Raw genomic sequence first — 26,911 nt, 5'->3', positions numbered from 1 at the left:
TAACCTATGGCAAGTTTTGAAGACTAATGTCTCATAATCTTAGACTCTTCAAGTAAGGAGGAAAGACCCTTTGTACTTGAGATAGTCTACTTCCACATTTGACAGGCAACCCAGAGAGGTTAACTTGCTTACCCAAGGTCAGATGAGCAGGCTAGCCCAGAGCCAAGACAAGGCCACCAGTGTTCTTTTCTCACAGAAGATGTTACAGGGACAGAAATTTTCAATTTTTACTTTGGTGAAAACTTTACTTGAAATATTTTCCTTCTGATTATAAAAGTAAGAAATATGTGATGGAAAAAAAAACAGAAAGACAGTATTATAATTTCTAATAGTGAATTCTGATGAATTAAAACTTTTTAAAATCCTTTTTTTGTTATTGATTCTTAAGGTTCCTTCTTTTGAGCAAGTGATGTTTTGTTTGTGTGTTTGTTTTTTGCATTAAAGGAAAAAGTAAGATGATGTAACACCAACCATTATTAATAGTCTTTATTGGTGAGAACTTTTTTTTTTTTATTAGAAAAAAGAAATTGTGAGTGCTTTTAATTGAAAGCTGGACTATACCCCAGTCTTGAATTTTAAAAGATGACCAGGAAGGTTTTTATTAAAATTTAAGTCTCAATGACAGAGCAGCTTGTGCAGAGGATGATAAGAGAAGCGTGGGACACTTTTTGTCTGCTGTGTCAGAGATTGATTCAGCTTCCTTTTGGCTTAATTATGATCAAGACAATGCTATGTAATAGTTTTGATGGCTGGTTTTATCCCTGATAGTTACATCAAAGCACCATCAATGGACTCTCTCACTTGCATTCTTGCAGTAAATATATTGAAAAGTTACTCTCTATTCCCTTCACTGGAAATATCTTCCCAGTTCAGATATTAGGACCCAGGAAAGAACATGGGGAAAAAAAGATCAAACTTGCCAGGCTCATACCTTTATAAAGATGAGATTTATGCAAGAAAAATTAAGAACAAGGAAACGTTTGTACTGTGCTCTCTGCGTTACACACCGTGGCAGGTGACTCACATTTGAGGCTTTACCAGATGGTGGAAGAGTAACTCTGTGTATAAATGTCTATTCTGTGGCTTTTATAAGTTTTACCAGCTCTAAATATTATAGAGCTGTGATTAAAATGTAAAATATAAATGGTGCTTGTGTTCACCAGACATAATCAAAGCATCATCTGTTGAGTAATGGCTAATGGTGATACTAGAAGTAGTTGAATAAAAAAAGGTTCATTATACATGGTCATAATTCAGTGAAGTTTTAAGAATATTGATGGAAAGGGAAGAGCTGATTAAAGGAGCCCAATACCAATATGATAGAGAAGACAAAGTGTGTCTATATTAGTTTTCTGTTGCTATCTAACAAATTGCCCTAAACTTACTGGCTTAAAATAACACACATTTATTCTCTCCTGTGCATCAGGATCCCAGGCATGGCTTAAGTGGGTCTTGTGCAAGTTTTGCAGTCAAGGTGTTGTCAGAACTGAATACTCTGAACTCTCAGAATGCTCAACTGGGGCAGAGTTCACCTCCAAGCTCACTCATGTCACTGGAAGAATTTCTTTGTGGGTATAGGATTCATGCTCAAAATTCTCCAAGCCAGGCTTCAGCAGTATGTGAACCGTGAACTCCCAGATGTTCAAGCAGGTTTTAGAAAAGGCAGAGGCACCAGAGATCAAATTGCCAACATCCGCTGGATCATGAAGAAAGCAAGAGATTTCCAGAAAAATATCTATTTCTGCTTCATTGACTATGCCAAAGCCTTTGACTTTGTGGATCACAATCAACTGTGGAACATTCTGAAAGAGATAGGAATTCCAAGACCACCTGACCTGCCTCTTGAGAAACCTGTATGCAGGTCAGGAAGCAACAGTCATAACTGTACATGGAACAACAGACTGGTTCCAAATAGGAAAAGGAGTACGTCAAGGCTGTATATTGTCACCTTGCTTATTTAACTTCTATGCAGAGTACATCATGAGGAATACTGGGCTGGAAGAAGCACAAGCTGGAATCAAGATTGCCAGGAGAAATATCAATAACCTCAGATATGCAGATGACACTACCCTTATGGCAGAAAGTGAAGAGGAACTAAAAAGCCTCTTGAGGAAAGTGAAAGAGGAGAGTGAAAATGTTGGCCTGAAGCTCAACATTCAGAAAACAAAGATCATGGCATCTGGTCCCATCACTTCATGGGAAATAGATGGAAAAACAGTGGAAACAGTGTCAGACTTTATTTTTTTGGGCTCCAAAATCACTGCGGATGCTGATTGCAGCCATGAAATTAAAAGACGCTTACTCCTTGGAAGGAAAGTTATGACCAACCTTGATAGCATATTAAAAAGCAGAGACATTACTTTGCCAACCAAGGTCCGTCTAGTCAAGGCTATGGTTTTTCCCGTGGTCATGTATGGATGTGAGAGTTGGACTGTGAAGAAAGCTGATCGCCGAAGAATTGATGCTTTTGAACTGTGGTGCTGGAGAAGACTCTTGAGAGTCCCTTATACTGCAAGGAGATCCAACCAGTCCATTCTAAAGGAGATCAATCCTGGGTGTTCATTGGAAGGACTGATGCTAAAGCTGAAACTGCAATACTTTGGCCACCTCATGCGACGAGTTGACTCACTGGAAAAGACTCTGATGCTGGGAAAGGTTGGGGGTGGGAGGAGAAGGGGACGACAGAGAATGAGATGGCTGGATGGCATCACCAACTCTGTGGACATGAGTTTGAGTGTACTCCGGGAGTTGGTGATGGACAGGGAGGCCTGGCGTGCTGTGATTCATGGGGTCACGGAGAGTCGGACACGACTGAGCGACTGAACTGAACTGAACTGACAGGATTCATGGCAGCTTGCCCCCTCAATGCCTCAATGGAGAGAAGGAGCCTAGACTAAATCTTCTGGCAAGACAGTCTTCTACAAAGTAATGCAATCATGGGCGAGACATCACATCACTTTTGCCGCATTGTTTCCGTTGAAGGCAGGCACACATCCCACCTAGACTCAGTGAGATGGTATCACACAAAGGAAATGCGGGGATCATATGGGCACCTTTGTCTGTCTATCACAGCCTCCTGAGGGATCTGATTAACAGTGCTGCTCACTATTAATTAGCCTATGCCAATGGTGATCATCACCCCACTTTAGCTCTCCTCCGTGCCAGGTGGTATAGCAAACATTCCACATACGTTATCTCATTGAGTGCTCATAATGATCTCAGATATAGATACCTTAACATTCTCATCTACAAATGAAGAAATTGAGGTTTAAGGAATTTGAGTATCTTGCCTGAGATTATGTAGCTAGAAAGCACCAAAAGTCAGGATTTGCTCTGGGTTTTGTGGGAATCCATAACTGGAATACACAGCTTCCTGGGTGACTCATTGGTAAAGAATCTGCCTGCCAAGCGGGAGACCCAGGTTTGATCCCTGGGCTGGGAAGATCACCTGGAGAAGGAAATGGCAACCCACTCCAGTGTTGTTACCTGGAGAGGCCCCATGGACAGAGGAGCCTGGCAGGCTACAGTGACGGACGTGATTTAGCAACTAAACAACAACAACATAGCCACATTAATCCTGTATTGTTTTTAAGATGCCCAGACTGCCCTGCGGATCTTAAGAAGAGTAGGGAATAGGGTACATCTTAATTTAGTTTAAATATATCTACCCTCCCGAATCCAACAGGTGCTCAGAGATGTTCATACATGTGTACCAACATTAAACAGCATCTTGGGGACAGCCCGGTAGGAAACTGCCAAAGATCTTATATAGTACTTGTTTGATGCTTTCAGTATATTTTCTATGCATTTAGTATGCCAAAAATTATTTTTAGTAACTCCTTTCCATCTAGTCAAGGCAATGGTTTTTCCTGTGGTCATGTATGGATGTGAGAGTTGGACTGTGAAGAAAGCTGAGCGCCGAAGAATCAATGCTTTTGAACTGTGGTGTTGGAGAAGACTCTTGAGAGTCCCTTATACTGCAAGGAGATCCAACCAGTCCATTCTAAAGGAGATCGATCCTGGATGTTCATTGGAGGGACTGATGCTAAAGCTGAAACTGCAATACTTTGGCCACCTCATGTGACGAGTTGATTCACTGGAAAAGACTCTGATGCTGGGAAAGGTTGGGGGCAGGAGGAGAAGGGGACGACGGAGAATGAGATGGCTGGATGGCATCACCGACTCTGTGGCCATGAGTTTGAGTGTACTCCGGGAGTTGGTGATGGACAGGGAGGCCTGGCGTGCTGTGATTCATGGGGTCACAGAGAGTCGGACATGACTGAGCAACTGAACTGAACTGAACTGAACTGAACTGAACAGAAAGAGATAATAAAGCAAGCTTCTGAGCCCCTTCGAAATTGGTCAGTAGTAATAGAGTCCACCCTCTATTTCTGAGCTGTCTATCTTTAGAAAGCACGTGTTCTGAATTTTCTCCTGCCTGCTTTTAGGAAGAAAACATACATAGTTTTCATTAACTGTATCGGACAGAGTGTTTTCTTTCATCTTTTTCTCTGTATAAGGTCCTCACAGACGTCAGTTGGATGCCTTCTCCTTGCCAGGATCTCCATCCCTCCACCCCTTCCCTGCTGGCTCATACTCTTCAGTCCTGTGCTCTGGCTGCTGAGTTTTGTCAGTGATGTTGCCATTGGTCCTGAGTGTCTTTGATTAGTTGGCCTGGTTCCCCACCCCACCGCTCAGGAGAACCTGGGCACAGGCTCTGAATGAGGATAGAAATATCCTGAGTGGTATTATTTGCTATCAATCCAGTGTGATGTGAACCCCCTTCCCAGGATGTAGAGAGGGTTAACAAATGAATGATATCTTTGCATTTTTCAAGAATGGAGTTTATAATACCCTTAGGACTAACGACTGAGACTAATATGATGATTAAAGATCAGTGGCCTCTGCGGAGTAAGATAAAACCCAGTAAAGAACATTAAGAAAACCATAAAGCTTCTTAGCATCACTGCATTGCACAGGATTTTTCCAACAAGGGCTCAAGTTCTCAGGCCACTCTATCTCAAGGCTGACTCACAGCTTTATCCCTGGGTTGTACCAATTGCAAAAATGAGCCTAAAGGGCTTTATTCTTGATGATTGTGATAATATTGCTTGCCTATATTAAGCATTTTTGCATATAGACAGTTTCATGAATTTATGTGGCTAGAGGCAAGTATTTATATAGGTTTTGAATTTGCTTCATCATCGTGATAGAAGAGCGGAAATCTAGAGAAAAAGCTCAGGGGAGGTAGTAAGCACCAGATGAAATTCAGGAAAAGCAACGTTCCATCCTCTCTAATTCCAGTTTGTTTGTTTTTGTTTTTTTTCTTTGCCTTTCAAACTGAAAGTCTGTAGTTGCAGGAAACATCCAGGTTCTTTATGATACTGACCTCCAGAAATGCATGGCAGACAAGATGCTTCAAGCCTAGGCTTTCTTGCTCTGCAGTACTGCTGGATCAGTCAAAAATAGTTGGAAACCCCCAAATGTCCCTCTCTGTAATAACAGAAGAATAAAAACCAGTGTATTGTTTGAAACCATTTTTTGTTTTGGTCAGCTAAAGTTGTGTGAGATGTTTCTGCACAGTAAGGAGAAGAAAGGAATCCCTCATTTGCAAGTTTTGCTAGAAGAAGCTGCCATTGCTTTCTGTTCAGAAAGTTGTCACTACGTAATTGACTTTGGCAACAAAAGTTGGCTTGGTAGGAGCTGGAGGGATTTAGAATTCCCTGCTTTATACCCCCTTGTCTCTACTTTTCTATTTTGGTGGTCCCCAGGGGTTGAGGAGAAAGCTGTGTGGGTTTCCTAGCTCCCCTCTGGTATTGTGAGGCATAATGGTCAGGTTTCCTGCAGTCCACCAGAGGTGATTCAGGGTGGGAGATCAAGGGGGATGTCTCTGCTGCCACTTGAGATCATTTCAGTAAATGGTAAGGAGATGTACCCACATGTCGGGGAGCTGGGAGTGGGGAGAGGGGAGAAGGCTGGCTGGACAGCCTCATCAAGGGCTCCTTGATGGCATACTCAGGAATCAGAGGATTCTGCAGAGCATTCTGTTTGTTATCTGGGTTTTGATAAATAAATCAGTCCCTGTGCATTTATTCCATTTTCATCTATAAAATGATAGCACATAACCCCCAAATTGTCAGTGGCTTTAAATAGCCAAGGTTTATTTTTTGGCTTCTTTTTGGGAGCTTCCTGGGGTTGGCAGGAGAGTGTAGTTTGGTCCTCACCCAGCCTCCCGAGCTGATAGCCTCTATTGTCTGGAGCGTTGTCAACAGCCACGGCCAGGGGGAGGGAATATGGGAAAGCCTGCAGGAGTACCGAAAGGCTTCTAGGCAAAAAAGGTATATATTTACTCATATCTCATTGGACCAAACAAGTCACGTGGCCTTATCCAGCTTCAAGAGGGAGAAGACGTATAATTCTATCGTGTGCATGCACGGAGGTGAACCAGAGTCTAGGTTCACCAGCTGCCACAGGGGCACTGATGCTTCTGTGAGGCACATCCTGTGTGGTCCTGGCCGTGCCCCACTTACATGAGAAAATACTGCGGGAAATGAATGTTATTTGAAAAAGGATTGTTTTCATGGATTATAAAAAAGTGGGTACCTTTTTATCATTCTTTAGAAGTTTCTATAATGTACTTAAATTTGTCATTTAAAATCTAAGAATGTGTATAACCCTTAAGGAGTAATAGGAGTCATTCTCTTTTTTCTATCTGGTTGTCATGGTTATTTTACCTTCTTAAATGAGGCTTTACTGGGCTACCTTCCCATAGGTGACTCTATGAGTTGCAACTCCACGGAGTTGCAGTATACAGTGTGACCTACCCTGTGTCCTTGAGAAACAGAAAAGCTGAAATCACCTCCTGGGTTTAAAAAATACTCTTGAAAACTCAGGGTAGTGAGAGGCATGGGTCAGTAACAAGATGGAGTATGATGCTTGAACTGGGCCTCACTTTAACAGGCCAGTCCTGCTTGTGTGGGAGGTGGCCAGGGCAGGAAGGCACTGACTGCTCACAGGATGCCTTTGTCTGTCCTGGGGGCCACCCACCTATCTTCCACTTTTCCTTGCCGAAAGTGCCCCATTCCTGGGCTTGGCCTTGTGCAGCTTAATGGGAGCTGTTTAACAAGGATGTTTTGTTGAGTTCTTTTGGCTCCTGCAGGTGATAGCTTGTTTTGCCCTGTGCCATTGCCTTTGTAGGAGTTGCTCCACTTTTCTCCAAACCGCAGCTTAGAAATGCTCAAGGGTTTGTTTTTCACAAGCTTGGAGAGCAGCACTTCCACATATCTTGGACTGGGCATAACGAGTGTGCACGAAATGAGTGAAGCGTGGTTGACCAGGTTGCTCGGTAATGTCAACTATGAGCTTTGTCTTCTCAGTCATTCATTCATCTAGAGACTAGGAGCTTTGATGATGCTTTCCCAGATGCTCTTTTCACTGGAAAAAGAATCTGTAGGCTACCATCCTGCCATTGCTTCTTCCTCATACCTTTCCACTTATTTCCCTTTCTTTTTCACCAGCAGAGAAATCTGCTCGGAAGCTGTGACCACACTCTACTTCAAGGCAGACGTCACAGTGACGCTCCCTATGGCATCCAGCATGGTGTCTTAGACAGTTTAGAAAATCAAGACATATCTATTACTTTTGAGGAAGTGTTAAATTATAGAGGCTTTCCACCATTTTGAAAAAAACATACTTATGGAAAAATATAGGCGTGTAACCCGGTTATCTTTGCCTTCAGCTGAAAAATTTTTTCCTCCAAGATGTTCTTGCTTCTACTCCCAAACGAACCTCTGAGTTCCAAATAGACGATAGGAATCTTTTCTCTCCTTTAAGCTACACATTCTGGTCTGACTGAATCATTGGGCTTCCTGCTGTGTCTTGTTTGTACTCATACCCTCGGGGCGGACTTTGCAGTTAGACACAAGGTAGTGGGGAGGAGATGGGATGACACCAGCTGCTCTTGTTATCTGGGCACCAGCCATCTAGTCTCCCCAGAGACTGGGCAGCCCCATGGGAGCTCACCTCTCAGGTAGTTCCTGACCGTCAACAGGGATACCCACAGTGGGCTTAGCGGTTATCAGTTGATCCTCTGCCTTCTTCTTGCACATCTTCAGTTTTAAGTGGATTTTGCAGTTTCATGTCCATTTTGGTGCTAGTGGTGATGGCCTGTTGACCTGTAGAGACTGAAAGAGGAGGAATAAGTGGGGAATTTAACAGAGAGTTGAGAGCTCATGGAGTTTGTGAGGGGAAGCATTTCACAGTAGTTTACAGCCCTAGAGAACTGAATGTGGAAAACCCCAGAGCAAGGACCCGCAAGATGGCAAAGTATGAGTCATGGCATCAGTGAGTTCTAGGTCAGACCACTCATTATGTCATAATTATTGTAAGATGGGGAACTGGTGACCTTCATGAGAGTGTCAGATACATAACGCATATATACATACTGTACACATGCCAATGCAGGCAAGTACATACGTGCACACACACTCACATACACAATTTGAAGATGAGAATAAAGACCAGCCACAGTCTCGTAGATATTCTTCAGGAATGGAGAGACACGGTGTTCTGCTTTTAGCATGTTCCAGAGAAAAGAGAACCTTTCTCATTCACTGACGATTACTGTCTATGAGACACTGTCATGTTTTTGGACCTCCACTGTCCCTCTTAAAGTGTGATGGATCATGGATGACAGATGGAAAGGCATAACTTCATGCTAAGAGCATTCTTACGGCTCTCGGGGCCCAGTTGTGTTTCAGAAATGTCCATGGAGATGGGGTTTTCGCTTGTCCTTCCTCCTGCCTCTGGAGTCCACTGACTTCCGGTGTGTTGGACCTTGAGCAGACGTTATCAGACGTTTTGGCTTGTCATCAAGAACAGAAGTTCACATCGCCATTTCTCTGAAAGTCACCTTCTCCCTAACGTCTGCAGTGCAGGTTCCTCAACCTTGTTGCCTCCAGTCTTGTTTCTGGAGCACTGAGTAGCACCCAGGAAGCTCCTGCATAGTGCGGTCGTAGTGATCAAGCTGTGGTTCATAGGTGCGGCCCCTGCCATGGTTTCTGCCAACATGTTTATCGTACTTTCCTGACTGCTTCTGTTTCAATATTGACTTGAGCTTTTGTAGCATTCTGTCTGTTTCTAAAGGCTTTGTGTCCCTGTCCAGTAGCTTCTGGGTTACACCCTTTGGGATCCTGGCAGATTTATGGAGAGCAGAGGACATTGGAGGTAGTAGATAAGAAGTCTTACCCTTGCCCTCCTGCCACCAGCCCTGAAAGTGCAAAACTGGCAAGTACATGTGGCTCTTGGCATTACGAAAACCTTGCCAAAAATCAAATTAAAATTCCTCTGCTGGGCAGGAAATTAATCAGGGCTGAACGCAGTAGACAGGGACTCCTTGTTCAGAAGTGGGACTCCTTGTTCTGTCACTGACTAGTGTTTTATTATCATGTAAATAAGATTAAATGCACAGTGACTGATGGGGGCTTGAAGAGGAAGGAGAGAAGTGAAAGAGATGAACAGGTTCCTTAGGATTTAAACTTGAGATGCAAAAACGTTTGTATAGCATCTGCTGCTTCTTAATTCATCAACTGCTGAGCAAGGGAAGCTCCTCGGCTTCCTGATACACAGTGATTTAGTCATCCCAATGCCCTCCTAGGTCACCCACAGTGAGCCAGGCTGTGTGCCAGGAGTGAGGGCTAAGTCTTGAAAACACCCAGCCCCTGCCTTCCCAGAGTTTATAGTCTGATAAGAAAGGATACTGTCTGCAAATAGCCAGCCAGATAAGAAATAGCATCATAGAATCTAGGATTATTTGGTTGAAAAGTGGCTGAAGCATATCCTACCAAACTACAGCAAAAAAGAGTGAATTGGTAAAAGAAAAAATGAGCAGCAGTACAGAACATGCGAAGAAATCTCTGGAATAGAGGTAGCGGGAACTGACATACAGTCTCACCAGGACTGTCAGTCAAGTGAATTGACTACATATGACCTTCAATCCATTCACTGAAGATTCAGATTCCAAAAAGAGAGTTCAGTTCAGTAGCTCAGTCATGTCTCTTTCTTTGCAAACCCATGGACTGCAGCACACCTGACTTCCCTGTCCATCACCAACTCTGAGAGCTTACTCAAACTCATGTCCATTAAGTTAGTGATAGCGTCCAACCATGTCATCCTCTGCTGTCCCCTTCTTCTCCCACCTTCAATCTTTCCCAGCATCAGGGTCTTTTCCAATGAGTCAGTTCTTCGCATCAGGGAGCCAAAGTATTGGACTTTCAGCTTCAACATCAGTCCTTCTAATGAATATTCAGGACTGATTTCCTTTAGGATGGACTGGTTGGATCTCCTTGCAGTCCAAGGGACTCTCAAGAGTCTTCTCCAACACCACAGTTCAAAAGCATCAATTCTTCAGCACTCAGCTTTCTTTATAGTCCAACTCTCACATCCATACATGACTACTGGAAAAACCATAGCTTTGACTAGATGGAACTTTGTTGGCAAAGTAATGTCTCTGCTTTTTAATATGCTGTCTAGGTTGGTCATAACTTTTCTTCCAAGGAGCAAGCATCTTTTCATTTCATGGCTGCAGTAGCCATCTGCAGTGATTTTGGAGCCCACAGAAATAAAGTCTGGCACTGGTTCCATTGTTTCCCCATCTATTTGCCATGAAGTGATGGGACCGGATGCCATGATGTTCATTTTTTAAATATTGAGTTTTAAGCCAGCTTTTTCACTCTCCTCTTTCACTTTCATTAAGACGCTCTTTAGTTCCTCTTCACTTTCTGCCATCAGGGTGGTGTCATCTGCTTATCTGAGGTTCTTGATATTTCTCCCGGCAGTCTTGGTTCCAGCTTGTGTTTTTTCCAGCCCAGCGTTTCTCATGATGTACTCTGCATATAAGTTAAATAAGCAGGGTGACAATATACAGCCTTGACGTACTCCTTTCCCAATTTGGAACCAGTCTGTTGTTCAAAGTCCAGTTCTAACTGTTGCTTCTTAACCTGCATACAGATTTCTCAGGAGGCAGGTAAGGTGGTCTGGGAGTTCCACCTCTTTCAGAATTTTCCACAGTTTCTTGTGATCCACACAGTCAAAGGTTTTGGCATAGTCAATAAAGCAGAAGTAGATGTTTTTTCTGGATTCTCTTGCTTTTTCTATGATCGAATGGATGTTGGCAATTTGATCTCTGGTTCCTCTGCCTTTTCTAAATCCAGTTTGAACATCTGGAAGTTCATGGTTCATGTACTGTTGAAGCCTGGCCTGGAGAATTTTGAGCATTACTTTGCTAGTGTTGTGAGATGAGTGCAATTGTGCAGTAGTTTGAACATTCTTTGGCATTGCCCTTCTTTGGGATTGGAATGAAAACTGACCTTTTCCAGTGCTGTGGCCACTGCTAAGTTTTCCAAATTTGCTGGCATACTGAGTGCAGCTTCTGCCTGCTATGTGGCTAGGGAGAAGCAGAAGACATGAATAGTGCGGCAGAGACCGTAGACAGTGGCAGAGGGACCTTTACCCAAAGAGCGAATAAGAGCTGTGTGCTGTGCTCAGTCACTCAGTCATGTCCGACTCCCTGTGATCCCATGGACTGTAGCCCACCAGGCTCCTCTGTCCTTGGGGTTTTTCAAGCAAGAATACTGGAGTCAGTTGCCATTTCCTCTTCCAGGGGATCTTCCCAATGCAGGAATTGAACCTACATCTCGTCTCCTGCATTGGCAAATGGGTTCTTTACCACTAGAGCCACCTGGAAATGTAGAGCTAAAAAGGTAGAGACTTGAGTGGCCAGGGACTTTGTGAAGTTCAGCTGTTGATGTGTCTTCTGGGCCAACGAGCAGGTATATGTTTATTTGGGACATACTCTATGTCGAGGTTGTAATGATTTGAGGCTGTAAGACTTAGTCTTTCTTGCTATTAGGTATGTCAATTCATTGGCACTTCTGTCTTGTTCTCTTGATCCCAGTGTGAGCAATCCCACCTCATGAGAGAGCATGAGGACGTCCAGGAGCGAACGACACTTCGGTACGAGGAACGCATCACAGAACTGCACAGTATCATCGCTGAGCTCAATAAGAAGATAGACCGTTTGCAAGGCACCACCATCAGGTAGTCGGCTGCAAGTCACGGCTGTCTCTCTGCCCCTCTGGGCGGTAACCTGGGCTTTACACTTGAAGTCACCCCTGTGAATTACGGGCTTCCCTTGTGGCTCAGCTGGTAAAGGATGTGCCTGCAACGAGGGAGACCTGGATTCAATTCCTGGGTTGGGAAGATTCCCCTGGAGAAGGGAAAGGCTACCCACTCTAGTATTCTGGCCTGGAGAATTCCATGGACTGTATAGTCCATTTGGTCACAAAGAGTCAGACACGACTGAGTGACTTTCACACTTTCTATGAGTTACAACAGTTTTTTATTTATAACTAATGTTTTTACAGTTGATAAGTATTTTGTCTCTACTCTGCCAACTGTTTGCTTTCTCCTCTGTTATTCTGTTTTGACTTTGATCCTCATGGTAATCCTGAAAGGTAGACAGGATGGGAGTTCTAATATTCAGTTGACTGATAAGAAGTTGAGTGAGATGCTTTATTAACAGGTTCTGAATGCAGCCCCCTCTATCTCCCTTGGGGATTTTGAGAGATTTATGAATGTTGATTGTAACTGACTATTACATATGCTTCTTTGTTGTCGTTCAGTCACTGCGTCGTATCTAACTCTTTATGACCCCACGGACTTCAGCACACCAGGCTTCCCTGCCCTTCACTATCCCCCGGAGTTTGTTCCAACTCCATGATTCAGTGAGACTTTCGAACCATCTTCTCCTCTGTCGCCCCCTTCTCTTCTTGCCCTCAGTCTTCCCCATTAGCAGAGTCTTAGTTGGCTCTTCACATCAGGTGACCGAAGTTTTGGAGCTTCAGCCTAAGCATCAGCTTCAGTTGATTCTTAATTAATATTCAGGATTAATTTCCTTTAGGATTGACTGGTTTGATCTCCTGCTATCCAAGGGACTCTCAAGAGTCTTCTCCAGCACCAGTTTGAAAGTGTCAGTTCTTTGGCACTCAGCCTTCTTTATGGTCCAACTCTCACATCTGTACATGACTACTAGAAAAACCGTCACTTTGACAATATGTACCTTTGTCAGCAAAGTGATATCTCTGCTTTTTAATACACTGTCTAGGTTTGTCCTAGGAGCAAATCTTTTAATTTCATGGCTGCAGTCATCATCCACAGTGCAGTGATTCTGAAGCCCAAGAAAATAGCATATGCTTCTAGATAATCTGGAGAAGGAAATGGCAACCCACTCCAGTATTCTTGCCTGGAGAATCCCATGGACGGAGGAGCCTGGTGGGCTACAGTCCACAGGGTCGCAAAGAGTCGGACACAACTGAGCGACTTCACTCACTCACTCTAGATAATCTAAAATTTTTTTGAGTTCAGTTGACTTGCCGATATTGGCATAGTGTCATACAAACTCCTAAGGGATCTGGCAAGATTCGATCCATCACTTGATTGGTGAAAACCCTGGGGCTTAAAAATGTTAAGCAACTACTTTTAAGTTACCCTTAGCAAAGGGGAGGGGTGGAGTTGAAACCCACATCTCTGCCTTTATTCAGTTTTCGTCCCATAAAAGTGACTGTTGGGGTTTCTGCCTTCCTTGCTCACCAATCAGTTGGCCCCAAAGTCTCCTGCACAAAGCACTTAGTTGCTGTGTCTGCCCGTTTTTGAGAAGAGGGTTTGCTTAAAGTGACTTACTGAGCCAAGGATAAGAACTTCTATCTTCCTGCCCATGCTCAGAGACTAGCCCTTAGGGAAACAAATGGTTGGCATCTACTCTTATGGAGAAGAGTGCTTTGTTCTCTGACTGTCTTTACAGGCCACAATTAAGACAGTTTTAAAGGCAGCTTCTTTAAACTATCCCTCTAGAAGTCCTGGGTCAGAAGACATTTTGGATCTGCTTTGTTCCAACTCTGAGAGTCACAGTAATGATGGAGCTACTTGATGAGGGTACTTGGGGGCCTCTGTTTCAGGGCAAAGTTGTGGAAAAATTTGCTGTTAATTGGAGCCACACAGTACATCTCATATTCCAGTTTAGAACCTCAAGGCCTTTAAATTGTATCCTGGTCTTCAGTGATTGTAGGTTAGAAGAGCAGAGAAGAATTTCAGCCCAAAGAAATGATTATAGCACACTTAAAGGAGGCTGACGGAGTACATTGGCAAATTTGTAATTTCCATTGAAAACATATTGCTCTTTTAAAATCTTGAGAAGGTGAAGGCAAATGGGTTTAGTGAGTTGTGAAAAAAAATGCATCACATGTCACCTGGAAAACTCAATTTCACGATGTTTAGATTGAATTTAATGACCAAACTGTTTCGTATTAAAATACCTTCTTATTTAAAGGAAGATTGCATCTATACAGATGTCACATTAAATTCTGCTAGTTTTTATTATGTAAATGAGCTAGCTCCTCCTTGAGGAGGGTACTCCCTGCATGGCCGGAAGATGAGCAGACACTTGGGCCAGTAAGAAAAGGCTCTTCTTGTCCTCTGAGCTCTAGTGGCTAAGGCACCTCCCTAGCCGCCACCACTCAGGTCCAAAGATACTATAGTTGACCCAGTGCAGAGGTGCCAAATGCCTTTGACTCTCTGGTGTATCCCGGGTGTAGAGAATTGTCATGCTAATCTGGTACAATCCTGGTACCTTTGAGATTTTCTTGTCACTTCAGTCTGGGCCTGAGTTAGGAATTTATTGGAAGAGCTGAAAAATCATTAATTAGGGAATGGTTTATGGTGTATCCACATGGAAGCCATACTGAATTACGTAAGAGAAAAAATGTGACAGTTTCATAGTTTAAAATATTATCTCCAGTCACAATCAGAGAACTAGAGACCTTCTGTGACTCCCCTAGGAGACTTTCCCACCTCTTATAGCCACAGGGCTAATGTAGTCAAGACACTACAGGTCGCTGAATTCCAACATAAGTTGAATTCAGAGCCACATCAGATCTCTTAGGTTAAAGATTAAGCACTGATAGGAAAAGATGAAATGGTGAGAATTTGAATGGAAACATTGGGTAGATTCAAATAAATCAAGATGCAAGAGCCTGCAAACTCCCCTGAGTTTCCTCTCCTGCAGAAGCAGTCTCCCTCCCTGTCTGATCAAGTTAGTCCTTTGCTTGGAGGCTCTGTAGCAGGCTGAACCCAGGTAGAGGGCACTAGATACAGTCATACCTCACTACTACTCCATTCTTCTTTAGGCCCAAAAGTAGCTAAATTCAATCATGCCCCAGGGGGATAAGCAGAAAATCCAAACTTGGAAGATACAAGTAAGATTGTATTCATTTATAGTCACAGAAACTTGAGAAGAATATGTGTAGGATTAGGACCTAAGTGTCCTAGACCAAGGAAATAAGAATATAGTGTTGGATTGATGATGATTTATTGATATCACTGTTCCTATTAGAGATTCTGGATTTAGTATTTTAGCTTCAGCAGTTTGATTAAATAAAACTAGATTCATTGGAGGATTACATTAAATAATGTTGAAATGCCAGAACTTCCCTAGTGTAGCATAGTCCAGAGGCCATGGGGATCAGGAATAGCATCGTTAAAAATGGGGTTTTTGATGCCACTTCACTACTGGAGTCAGTGTGGGCATGGCTACTGTACTTGTTAACAGGGCTACAGTAGTGATCAAAATTATTTGACCCATCGAGATTTTTGATAATGTAGAATTGATCATGGAGTCTTTAGTTTTGATATAAATGGGCAGCATACTAAAGTTTTACTTGATCTTTGTAATTGAAAAATCTCTGGTTTGTCTGGTGAACAAGGACTTGACCTCCCACTGTAATATATGACCTCTTATCCAGTTCCTTTACCAGACCTCCTTCACAGATCCAGAACTTTTTAAATGAAGATGTTTATAATCCTGTCACAAGTCAGTACAGTCAGTCTTCTTTCTACCCATTTTACAGGGGAGACTGTACAGTAGGAAAAAGAGATACCTACATTCTGGGCTAATTATTGGCTCTGAGCAGATGTTAGCCCCTGGGATCCAAAAATACCTGTAGTCTTCCAGTCTAGATGAAGATTCATCAATCTTCATTAGTCAGATACATTAGTCAGCTGAGGCTGCTGTAACAAAATACTGTAGACCAGTGGCTTAGACAATAGGAATTTATTTGCCACAGTTCTGGAATCTGGAAAGTCCAAAGTCAAAGTGCCAGCCAACTCATTTCTTCAGTGAGTGATGTCTTTCTGTCCTCCTGAAGGCTTCCTTCTCACCGTGTCCTCACATGGCAGGGAGAGAGGGAAAAGGCAAGCTCTGTTATTTCATAAGGGTACAAATCCCATCATGAGGGATCCCATCAGATCTAATTATATCGCAAAGGTCCCATCTCCAGATACCATCACTTTGAAGGTTAGGACTGCAACATAGAATTGGGGTGGTAGTAACAATGGACAGTAACACATAATTCAGCCCATACTAGATCAGGTGACAAGTGGCATCATCAATAAATCTCATAGTGGACCTAGTCTACCACTGTACCCCATCCAGGTGGTAACATTTTTTAAATCCCTGTACATGGGGTAAATGCTCCCAACTAGCAACAGTACATTGTCCTGCTTTTCTGGCTTCAGGAACCAAGAAGTGGAAATACAAGTGGCTCTTCTCATTCTTACACCTAAAAGCCCACTTAAAAAAGTGTTGCTTTCCCTCTTGGCAACTTTGAGCTCTGCTAGTTTTAGAAGTTTCATTCCCAAGAGAACGATGACTGGCAAACACAGCATTGATTCCATTGCTGCCACTTAGCCCTTGGGCCATCTCATGTCACTGAACCAACAGGCAGTGAAGGGAGTTACTGTACTAGCAGGATCCTAACTCTCCAGGGGAAAACTGGATTGTAGCTGTACCATGAGGCAGGGAGGACTGTGTCTGGAACTCATGGGATTCCCTAGCATACCTCCTGGATGTTGCCCAGTGATACAAGTTAGTAAATAGAGGATCACAGTACAAGTTAATCCACCTAGGGCCAGACCCCTCAGGAATAAAGATTTCTAATTACTGCATTAGGTTAAGAACTCTAACCACCTAAGATGGTGGCTAAACACCAAGGGAATAGGAATTTCCTAATGGAAGACAAAAGTTATTAATTATAGTCTCATAACCAGTTGCAAAAAGGATGACTCAACTGTATAATTTCTTGCTTGTTTATATATATATGCAATTTCCTTTTTACTTTGTTTTCTCCCATTATATAAGGTGAGTTGGTATTGGTAAAACATTTTTAATGGAGAAGGCAATGGCAGCCCACTCCAGTACTGTTGCCTGGAAAATCCCATGGATGGAGGAGCGTGGTGGGCTACAGTCCATGGGGTCGCTAAGAGTCGGACACGACTGAGCAACTTCACTTTCACTTTTCACTTTCATGCGTTGGAGAAGGAAATGGCAACCCACTCCAGTGTTTTTGCCTGGAGAATCCCAGGGACGGGGGAGCCTGGTGGGCTACCGTCTATGGGGTCGCACATAGTCGGACACGACTGACGTGACTTAGCAGCAGCAGCAGCATTTAATAGTTACGCTACATGATTCCTAGGTGAATTTGCTGTTAAACTGGAAGAGGAAAGCTCACCCGGCCATGGATATAAATGGGACTTTGGGTCTCCCATTTTGATAGGTGAGTCCATTTATTAATACGACTGAACAAGGGATAATTACAGACGCTTGGTGGTAACTGTTATAGCCACTTGGAAATGTGTATGTATAAGCAGATGCGTTTGGTTGTCAAAGAGCCAAAGACAGTAGGTGACAGAGCATGTTGCTGGTGCCTGCTTCCGTTCCCACGCCTTCTCTGTAGTCCCCCAAATCAAAGAAGACTGACCCTGGGGACTGCCTCCCAAATTCCCTTAACTCTGGAAGACAGAGAGAAGGTGGGGCCATAGTGGTGGCTTCATGAGCATGAAGACCCTGCGCTGACCAGCCTGAGCCTGTGCTGTGGGCAGGAGTGGGGCAGCAGCAGTGTCCGTCACAGCTCTGATGGCAAGGCTGATGGCCAGCTGCCCTCCCCCTCCCTTCTCTTCTCTGGTCCTTCCAATAGTTTTATAAGCACAAAACTGCCTAAACTAAATCCTGCTTGAAACATCCAAAAGTGTTTGTTTTCCTAACTGAACCCTGCCTAATGCAACCTAAATCTCATCTGCTTGGAATAAACAGTTTGTATTTATGGCCTTCTAAAAATCTTTACTCATGAATATCTTAAACAAATTGGATCATATAGCACACACTGTTTTGTAATAGGTGCTTTTTCACTTAACTGTATGTTCTGAGTAGCTTTGTTTTAATGCTCATCTGAGTTGGGGGGATTATATAATGAGATGGGTAAAATGGAAAAATATGTCAGTAGCTCACTTTGCATCTGGGGGAGAGGGAAAAAAAAAGATGTCTAAGCAGATTGTTTCCCAAGGAGATTATTTTCTTTTCCCAAAAGCTGCTCTTATTACATCAACCTTTCACTGCCAGCTCTGAGTAGTCCATGATTTCTGCTTCATTTCCCGTTTGCTTGTTAGCCCACAGCTGTCTGGCTTCTGACCCCAGTGGTTTGCCAAAATTCCTTTTGCTATGAACTGCATTGTGCCATGCCCCCTCCCCCAGTTCGTGTGATGAAACCCTCGATGGGATAGTGTTTGGAGATGGGATGTAGTTGAGTCAAGGTCACAGAGTTGGGGGTCACGTGATAGGATTAATGACCCCAGAGAGCTCGCTTGCTCTCCTGCTCTTGCCCTGCCATGTGAGGGTACAGGGAGAAGGCAGCCATCTGCAGGCCAGGAAAAGAGCCCTCACCGGGAACCAGCGTGCTGGCGCCTTGATTTTGGACTACCAACCGAAGTCTGCTGATGCTGCTGCTGCTGCTAAGTCGTGTCAGTCGTGTCCGACCCTGTGCGACCCCATAGACGGCAGCCCACCAGGCTCCGCTGTCCCTGGGATTCTCCAGGCAAGAACACTGGAGTGGGTTGTCATTTCCTTCTCCAACCCAACTGAAGTCTGAAACTATGAAAAAATAGATTTCTGTCATTTAAGCTTGTCTATGGTACTTTGTTACAGCACCTTAAGCTAAGAGACTTTCTTGAAAATCACCAGTGACTTCTTAACTGAAAAATTTGGTGACTTTTTTCTTGTTACTGGCCCTTTTCCTAACTGTAACCCTAAATCCTGCTTCCCTTCTCGACCCTCCCTGGCCCTGCAGGTCCTGGACCTTCCCCTCTCTCCCTAAGAGCCACCCTCTGCTGCGACCCTCACTCCAGGCTCGCCCCCGTACTTCTCACCAGGGTGGCGGCACCCTCCTCTTTATGTCGCTTCACAGTGGCCTTTAACCCTTGTGCTTCTTCATCTGCAGAGTGCCCCTCATTTGGTAACGGAGCAGGCATCTGGAGCTTCTGTGGGCTCGCACACAGGCCAGTCTCTAAAATCTCATGCCCGTGCCGTGTGCCTGGCCTTCCCCCTGGTCTTTAGGCCCACGCTTTGGCCTGTCTGCCCCTCTCCATGTTTCTGCATCTCAAACACAGTGTAACCAAAACCTCTGTCTCCCAGCAAAACCTGTTGTTCTTGTGGCCTAAAGAATAAAATATGATGAAATAAAAATAAACCTAGAAAGACAAGGAGGGCTTTTCTCTCTCCCTGTTTCCTTATACATCCCACCCTTGTTCACTCTTTGAAGTTTTTGAATACGGATCCTTTATCAGATCTTGTTAAAACTGGTACTCATGGGTGACAAGGATGAATTATTATATACGTAGGAGAGCATTTCAGAGTCCCATTTGTTCAGTTTCGCACCGTAAGTTTCCTGGATGAGTCTGAACTTCCTCTGTGCTGTATGGGAAAATAAGAGGTATTTACTCATCACTTATTCACTGCTATAGATCCTTTAAGAGAACTGAAAAGAATACCTTGTATCTAAAACATCTTTGTTCTTTAAAGAAATGATGGCTGTTTCAGGGCAATTCTGCCTTTAAATTCAAAGACCAAGTGTGTTCCAAAAGAAAAACCACAAAGTCAGGTAGGCTGAGTGGGCTGGCCACAGTTGACTGACAGCTCCCAAGGCATGTCCTTCTGGGTCTTGTTCACCAGTCACTCCAATCCAGTGAAAAGGCATGAATATGCACCCCAAAATAAGATAGGTATAGGGATTGCTTCTGAAGTAACATTTTTATCAAATGCTGCTGATTCCACAGGACTTTAGCTTGAGGTATAGAAAGCATGGTAAGAGTTAAACTTTCATTGACTTTTTCCAATTAGATGATTTCACCCCTAGCCAATAATGAGAAAGAATCTTTTAAAAAATCTTTTCCTTAGGCCATCATATTATTTTTCTGTTTGTAGTAAATTTAGGAATTAACTGTGTTGCTAACTGGTTGGATAATCTTAGTAAATCGCTTAGCCTTAGGAGTGTCAGTGGTCTTATTTGTAAAACAAAGGTATTGACCCTGGCTTAGGTGGTCACCAGGGTCCCTGCCACTCTGCCACTCCGTGACTTTTCTGCCTCTGCTGGTTAAGCAGGTGTGTATACAGTCACTGACCTAGAGCCAGACATCCTGGAATGGGAAGTCAAGTGGGCCTTAGAAAGCATCACTACGAACAAAGCTAGTAGAGGTGATGGAATCCCAGTTGCGCTATTTCAAATCTTGAAAGATTATGCAGTGAAAGTGCTGCACTCAATATGCCAGCAAATTTGGAAAACTCATCAGTGGCCACAGGACTGGAAAAGGTCAGTCTTCATTCCGATCCCCAAGAAAGGCAATGCCAAAGAATGCTCAAACTACCACACAATTGCACTCATCTCACACACTAGTAAATTCATGCTCAAAATTCTCCAAGCCAGGCTTCAGCAATATGTGAACCATGAACTCCCAGATGTTCAAGCAGGTTTTAGAAAAGGCAGAGGCACCAGAGATCAAATTGCCAACATCCGCTGGATCATGGAGAAAGCAAGAGAGTTCCAGAAAAACATCTATTTCTGCTTCATTGACTATGCCAAAGCCTTTGACTGTGTGGATCACAATAAACTGTGGAACATTCTGAAAGAGATGGGAATACCAGACCACCTGACCTGCCTCTTGAGAAACCTGTATGCTGGTCAGGAAGCAACAGTCAGAACTGTACATGGAACAACAGACTGGTTCCAAATAGGAAAAGGAGTACGTCAAGGTTGTATATTGTCACCCTGCTTATTTAACTTCTATGCAGAGTACATCATGAGGAATGCTGGGCTGGAAGAAGCACAAGCTGGAATCAAGATTGCCGGGAGAAATATCAATAACCTCAGATATGCAGATGACACCACCCTGATGGCAGAAAGTGAAGAGGAACTAAAAAGCCTCTTGAGGAAAGTGAAAGAGGAGAGTGAAAATGTTGGCCTGAAGCTCAACATTCAGAAAACGAAGATCATGGCATCTGGTCCCATCACTTCATGGGAAATAGATGGGAAAAGAGTGGAAACAGTGTCAGACTTTATTTCTTTGGGCTCCAAAATCACTGCGGATGCTGATTGCAGCCAGGAAATTAAAAGATGCTTACTCCTTGGAAGGAAAGTTATGACCAACCTAGATAGTATATTAAAAAGCAGAGACATTTCTTTGCCAACCAAGGTCCGTCTAGTCAATGCTATGGTTTTTCCCATGGTCACGTATGGATGTGAGAGTTGGACTGTGAAGAAAGCTGATCGCCGAAGAATTGATGCTTTTGAAGTGTGGTGCTGGAGAAGACTCTTGAGAGTCCCTTGGACTGCAAGGAGATCCAACCAGTCCATTCTAAAGGAGATCAATCCTGGGTGTTCATTGGAATGACAGATGCTAAAGCTGAAACTCCAATATTTGGCCACCTCATGTGACGAGTTGACTCACTGGAAAAGACTCTGATGCTGGGAAGGATTGGGGGCAGGAGGAGAAGGGGATGACAGAGAATGAGATGGCTGGATGGCATCACCGACTCTGTGGACATGAGTTTGAGTGAACTCCGGGAGTTGGTGATGGACAGGGAGGCCTGTCGTGCTGTGATTCATGGGCTCGCAAACAGTCGGTCACGACTGAGCTACTGAACTGAACTGAACTGATACAGTCCAATGCCTGCCTCCTTAGTAGTGTTTTGTTGTTGCTGCCGCTGCTGTTATTGAGCTTGTAGCAAGCTTTAATCACTGCAACTCTAAAATGAGTGACTTGGAATCACTTCACAAATGCTTCTAAGTGAATGAAATGATGTACCGTTAGAATCCTGAGATGACCCTCTATGTGCCAAAGAAAAATACCTGATAACTTTCTAATTCCATAATTATGAAAAAGCAGAGATATCGCTTTGCCGTCCAAGCTATGGTTTTCCGGTAGTCATGTGTGGATGTGAGAGTTGGACCATAAAGAAAGCTGAGAGCCAAAGAATTGATGCTCTCAATTTCTGGTGTTGTAGAAAACTTTTGAGAGGCACTTGGACAACAAGCAGATCAGCCAGTCAATTCTAAAGGAAATCAGCCCTGAATATTTATCAGAAAATCTGCTCCTGAAGCTACAATACTTTGGCCACCTGATGCAAAGAGCCAGCTCATTGGAAAAGACCCTTATGCTGGGGGAAATTGAGGGCAGGAGGAGAAGGGGGCAACAAAGGATGAGATGGTTGGATGGCATCACCGACTCGATGGACATGAGCTTGAGTAAACTCCGGGAGATAGTGGGGAACAGGGAAGCCTGGCGTGCTGCAGTCCATGGGGCTGCAGAGTCAGACACCACCGAGTGACTGAACAACAGTTAGGAAACTACCACAATAGCATACAATTAGTAGCATTTATCAGTTTATCAAAGCTTCTGTTTTTTTAACTTGGTTTGACTACTTCTTGGACCTTTTCATATTTTCTTCCTTTTTATCTTCAGCATTAGCAGTTAGTGTTCTTCAGATCAGGCATCTTTTTCCCCTAAGAAAGAAGATAAATCCTTACCAAGAGTTAGTGTATGCACCATGGAAGGAAGCAAACAATGAAGTCACTTTGAGATGCTGATGCTGTGTGTCATTCACACCTTGACCACTTAGGTGATGGCCTGCTGCTCAGAGGAACTGAAACAACTCCTCAAATTCTTGTCTTTGTAAAACTGCCATGGACCTGCAGGGTTTTGTTTTTGTTTTTGTTTTTAACTTTTTGTTCCCATTGCTCTGGATGGACCAATGCATCTGACTCAAACAATAGACAGCCGCCAGCATCCTTCTCCTCCGTATGCTGCAGTCCCAAATTGTCTGGCAGCTTACAGAGGGCTTGGAGTGCACTGGTTTCTGTCATTTCCCAGTTCCTGCCGGTAAGGATGTTGAGAGGGCAAAGAGAGACAACTCCATGTTTTTTACCAAAATCAGCAAGAGAAACAGGGTTAGCCAACTTTCTCATATTTCGGTTCAGTTTAACCTTTCAGGGCCTCGTTTTGGGGGCACAAGACTGCACGCTATCTCCTTACAAGGTTGCTCTGTGCCTCTCCTGCTTCCTGTTTGCTCATGTAGTATTGTACTGTAACCTTCCTTATGATACCCTAAGGGGGATCGTTAACCAGGGTTGGTGTGTGCTCACCTCAGCCCCTCCCTGTGGGTCGAAAACACAGTCCGTCTGTACTTCCCTGCTGCCTGTTTTATCTGTTTCCATAAAAGATCTCACAACACTTACTCCTTCCCCTGAATTCCTTGACTTCACATTATTTTACATTTATTTCCACCATTTGAACCATATTGTTTGCCTTCTTCAACACAATAAGTTTTGCTTCTGGCCAATATTGCCCACTCAGCAAGTGGCCTGAGTGCTCCTCCAGCCTCATGGTTCCACCCTGCACCGTGATTTGGTTTCAGCTATCCGTCCCGTCTGTCCCAAGCTCTGCACGCCCAAGTTCACGTCCACGGGCTCCCCTGAGGCTCTGCATGTGCCCATGCACCCTCATGACCTATCTAAAATGGCTCGCCTTCAGACTCCTCTCTAGTACTGCTCCATCCTGGAAGTCCTCCCAGGTCACTGCCCACCTGCAGCCCCAGAGCTTCAGTCCACCCAGAGCATCCTTCTTAGGGTAGAATTAGTTGTGAATGTGTACACGTGTGCTATGTCGCTTTCACCACCAGGCTCCTCTGTCCATGGGATTCTCCAGGCAAGAATCCTGGAGTGGGCTGCTATGCCCTTCTCTGTGCTCTCTCTCCCTGACCCAGGCACCAGAGCTGCGTCTCTTACGTCTCTGCATTGGCGGCGGGTTCTTACCACTAGAGCCACATGGAAGCCCAGTTGTGGACATAAAATTTGACCCCAAAAGAGCAGCATCCACTTGGTCTTTGCTTTCCTATCCTTGTCTTGATGCTCAAATACCTTGAAAGAGCATTCGTGGCCTGCGTTTCATGACACCGAAAGTCTTCTGCCTTAAGGGGACATTTCTCGTGTGGTGTGAGTCTTCAGTCTGTGGTTTCACCTCAGTAAGGAACGTTCCCTTCCTTACTGAATGCTTCCTTCTCCCAGCCCTTCCCTTTTCACTTATTTATAAAACCCATCCTAATAAAGTAATTTTTTACAAAGCAGAGTTGGCAGGCACTAGATGTTTGGGACCTGCCAAGCCAAGGCAGTTGAAGGTGGCTATAAAAGATTTTGCAAATACCATTTGCGCCAGAGGTACAGCAGCAGCGTTCATCTGGCTTTTTTGGCTGAAAAACAGTCTCAGCCAAGCTGAAGCTGATTACATTGGCCGTGCAACAAATGTAATTTATTCATTATACCCAAAATCTCCCATTAACTAAAATCAGGATTTTAACTGCTGATTGAAAGGAAGCTGATGGATCAGAGCACAATTACCCTCTAGACCAAAAAGGTGGTGACTCTTAAGAGTACTTTCTAATTGTTTTTCTTTCCCGAACCTAATTACTGTTGGCTGTGCAGATATCTAATAATTAACTTATTCATATAACATTAACCTATGTTTTTTTCCCATCACCACTCCCATTCTAGTTCACATTCTGCATGACTGGTGGTTTTATATCTGTTTAAAGTCTTCCGGTGTGACTTTTATCAGAAATACTTTATAAAGCAAGGGCTCGGCTGACTTCTTTCCCTGAGAGGATGGGTGTTCATTTCTTGAGAAAACCAAGAACTCTGGAGAGCTCTTCCCATTTCTCTAGTATAGGTGTGTCTCCTGAGCGTCAGATGGCATTTGCCTCTTCCCCAAGTCACTGGTTACCACTCACCATCTTGGTCCACCCAAAACTGTGGACTTTCTGCCCTTCCCCTCCGGTTGTCAGCAACCTAATGTGAATGCCAGATTAAGAGAATTTCTTCCTATCTTTCTTCACAGACACCCTCCCCCTGGGGCTGAGCAGACACCTTAGAACTTTCCAAACTCATAATTAAACCCCCTGACGATTCTCTTTTCTGGCTCACTTGCAAAATAAATGCATCAAAGAAGATTAATTCTTGCTCTCTCCATGTCTGTAGCCAGTGTGTGTGTAGTGATGGTGGTGCTGTGGGAAGGAGGTCTGTGTGTACTGTGAAATACATACTGCAATTGTAACGTTTCTTAGCTTGCCCGTAACTAATTCAGAGCCCAAAGGTTAGGAGGGATCCACCAGGGGCTGAGAAGGGAGTGGGCGTGTTTGTGCAGGTGAAACACGGCTGAGTGTCAAAGCTGTCTTCCTACTAGCAAAGGCAGAGTGAAGGAAAGCGACCACTGAGTGGTGCTCACTCACTGAGCCTCCCCCTCACCCCATTCTCCTTTCCTGTCCCCTAACTCCACGTACTTCCTTTAGAGAAACTAAGTGTGGTCTTTCGCAGACATGCTGACCCCTCCACCTCTCAGAGCACTGGTTTTGGTCTGCACAGACAGGATGCTGGTTTTCCAGTCTCCGTAACCTCAGCTTCCCAGAAGGAAGCGCAGCGTGGGGCTCTGGTGGTGATGCTCTGAGTCACTCCTATTCACTAGGCCCTTGATGGTCCTGCGACTGTAGCCTCAGTGCTAGGAATCTCCGTTCTTCTTTGCCTTGGAATTTGAGGGGGTGAAGAAGTCTACTTTCTTTAGGAAAAGTTTGAAGGGAGAGTTTTCCGGTAGGGTGATAGATGAACCTTGTCGGGTGTATGGGTATGGATGTGGAGACTTTCAGTGTCAGACGCCGCCCATCTAGCTGCCTGAAAGGAGTCCTGGGCCAGTGGCCTGGAGAGGAGAGCTGTCTGCTTGCATTCTGAGTGTCTTTATCCTATTATTAAAAGACATATCTCTGGGGATGTGTCTTGTGTGTCTGTCAGTGAAGTCTGACTTCTCTTTTGTTCTCAGGGAGGAAGATGAGTACTCGGAATTGCGATCGGAGCTCAGCCAAAGTCAACTCGAGGCCAATGAGGACTCTCGCAGCGTGGATCAGGACCAGACCTCTGTGTCTGTTCCTGAAAACCAGTCCACCATGGTCACTGCAGACATGGGTAAGTCTGCCTGCCGTTGCCACAATGCCAGGGCTCAGTTTCTGGATTGTAACTGAAACTTTAGAACCATGAGACAGCCTGGATCGAGATTTAGTGAGTCAAGCAGCTTGTTGAATAGGTGAAGGCTCATTCGTTTCAGTTCTCTGCATATTCCTTTGTTGGTCACAGTGGAAAAAGAGCTGAATTCCCTTTCTGCCTTGATGTTTGTGATTCAAATATGTCACCTTCCACATGAAAAATCAGGCAGTAGGGAACCAGGTAAAAAGGTGATTGCGCTGTTCCAAGTTCAGTAAAACTGAGCTGTGATGGCAAGAATAGAAAGGCTGGGCTGAGGAGCGACTCGCTGCAGGGGAGGAGGCGATAGGTTCAGCAACTCTGGGGTGAACAGGGATCCAAAATGACTCTGTAACATGTTCATCCAGAGTGACTCAGGATGATTGTATTCCTTAGTAAGGAAGTTTGGTTGAAAAATG

At 44.1% G+C, this 26,911-nt stretch overlaps 1 protein-coding gene across 2 annotated transcripts in view; it reads left to right on the top strand.

The window, feature by feature from the left end:
• Positions 1-26,911, top strand: part of MCC (MCC regulator of Wnt signaling pathway) — a 323,312-nt gene that overhangs the window by 195,454 nt on the left and 100,947 nt on the right. For both annotated transcript variants that reach the window (XM_055435515.2, XM_055435516.2), the window contains 2 exons: positions 11,954-12,096; positions 26,296-26,438. In XM_055435515.2, coding sequence (XP_055291490.1) covers positions 11,954-12,096; positions 26,296-26,438 — 286 coding nt within the window. The remainder of the gene's footprint in view (positions 1-11,953; positions 12,097-26,295; positions 26,439-26,911) is intronic.

This window comes from Moschus berezovskii, chromosome 9 (assembly GCF_049115385.1).
Source record: "Moschus berezovskii isolate FMDL1 chromosome 9, NW_MosBer_1.0, whole genome shotgun sequence".
NCBI lineage: Eukaryota > Metazoa > Chordata > Mammalia > Artiodactyla > Moschidae > Moschus > Moschus berezovskii.
The sequence above is the reverse complement of the archived record's forward strand: the minus strand, read 5'-3'. Positions and strand labels throughout refer to the sequence as shown.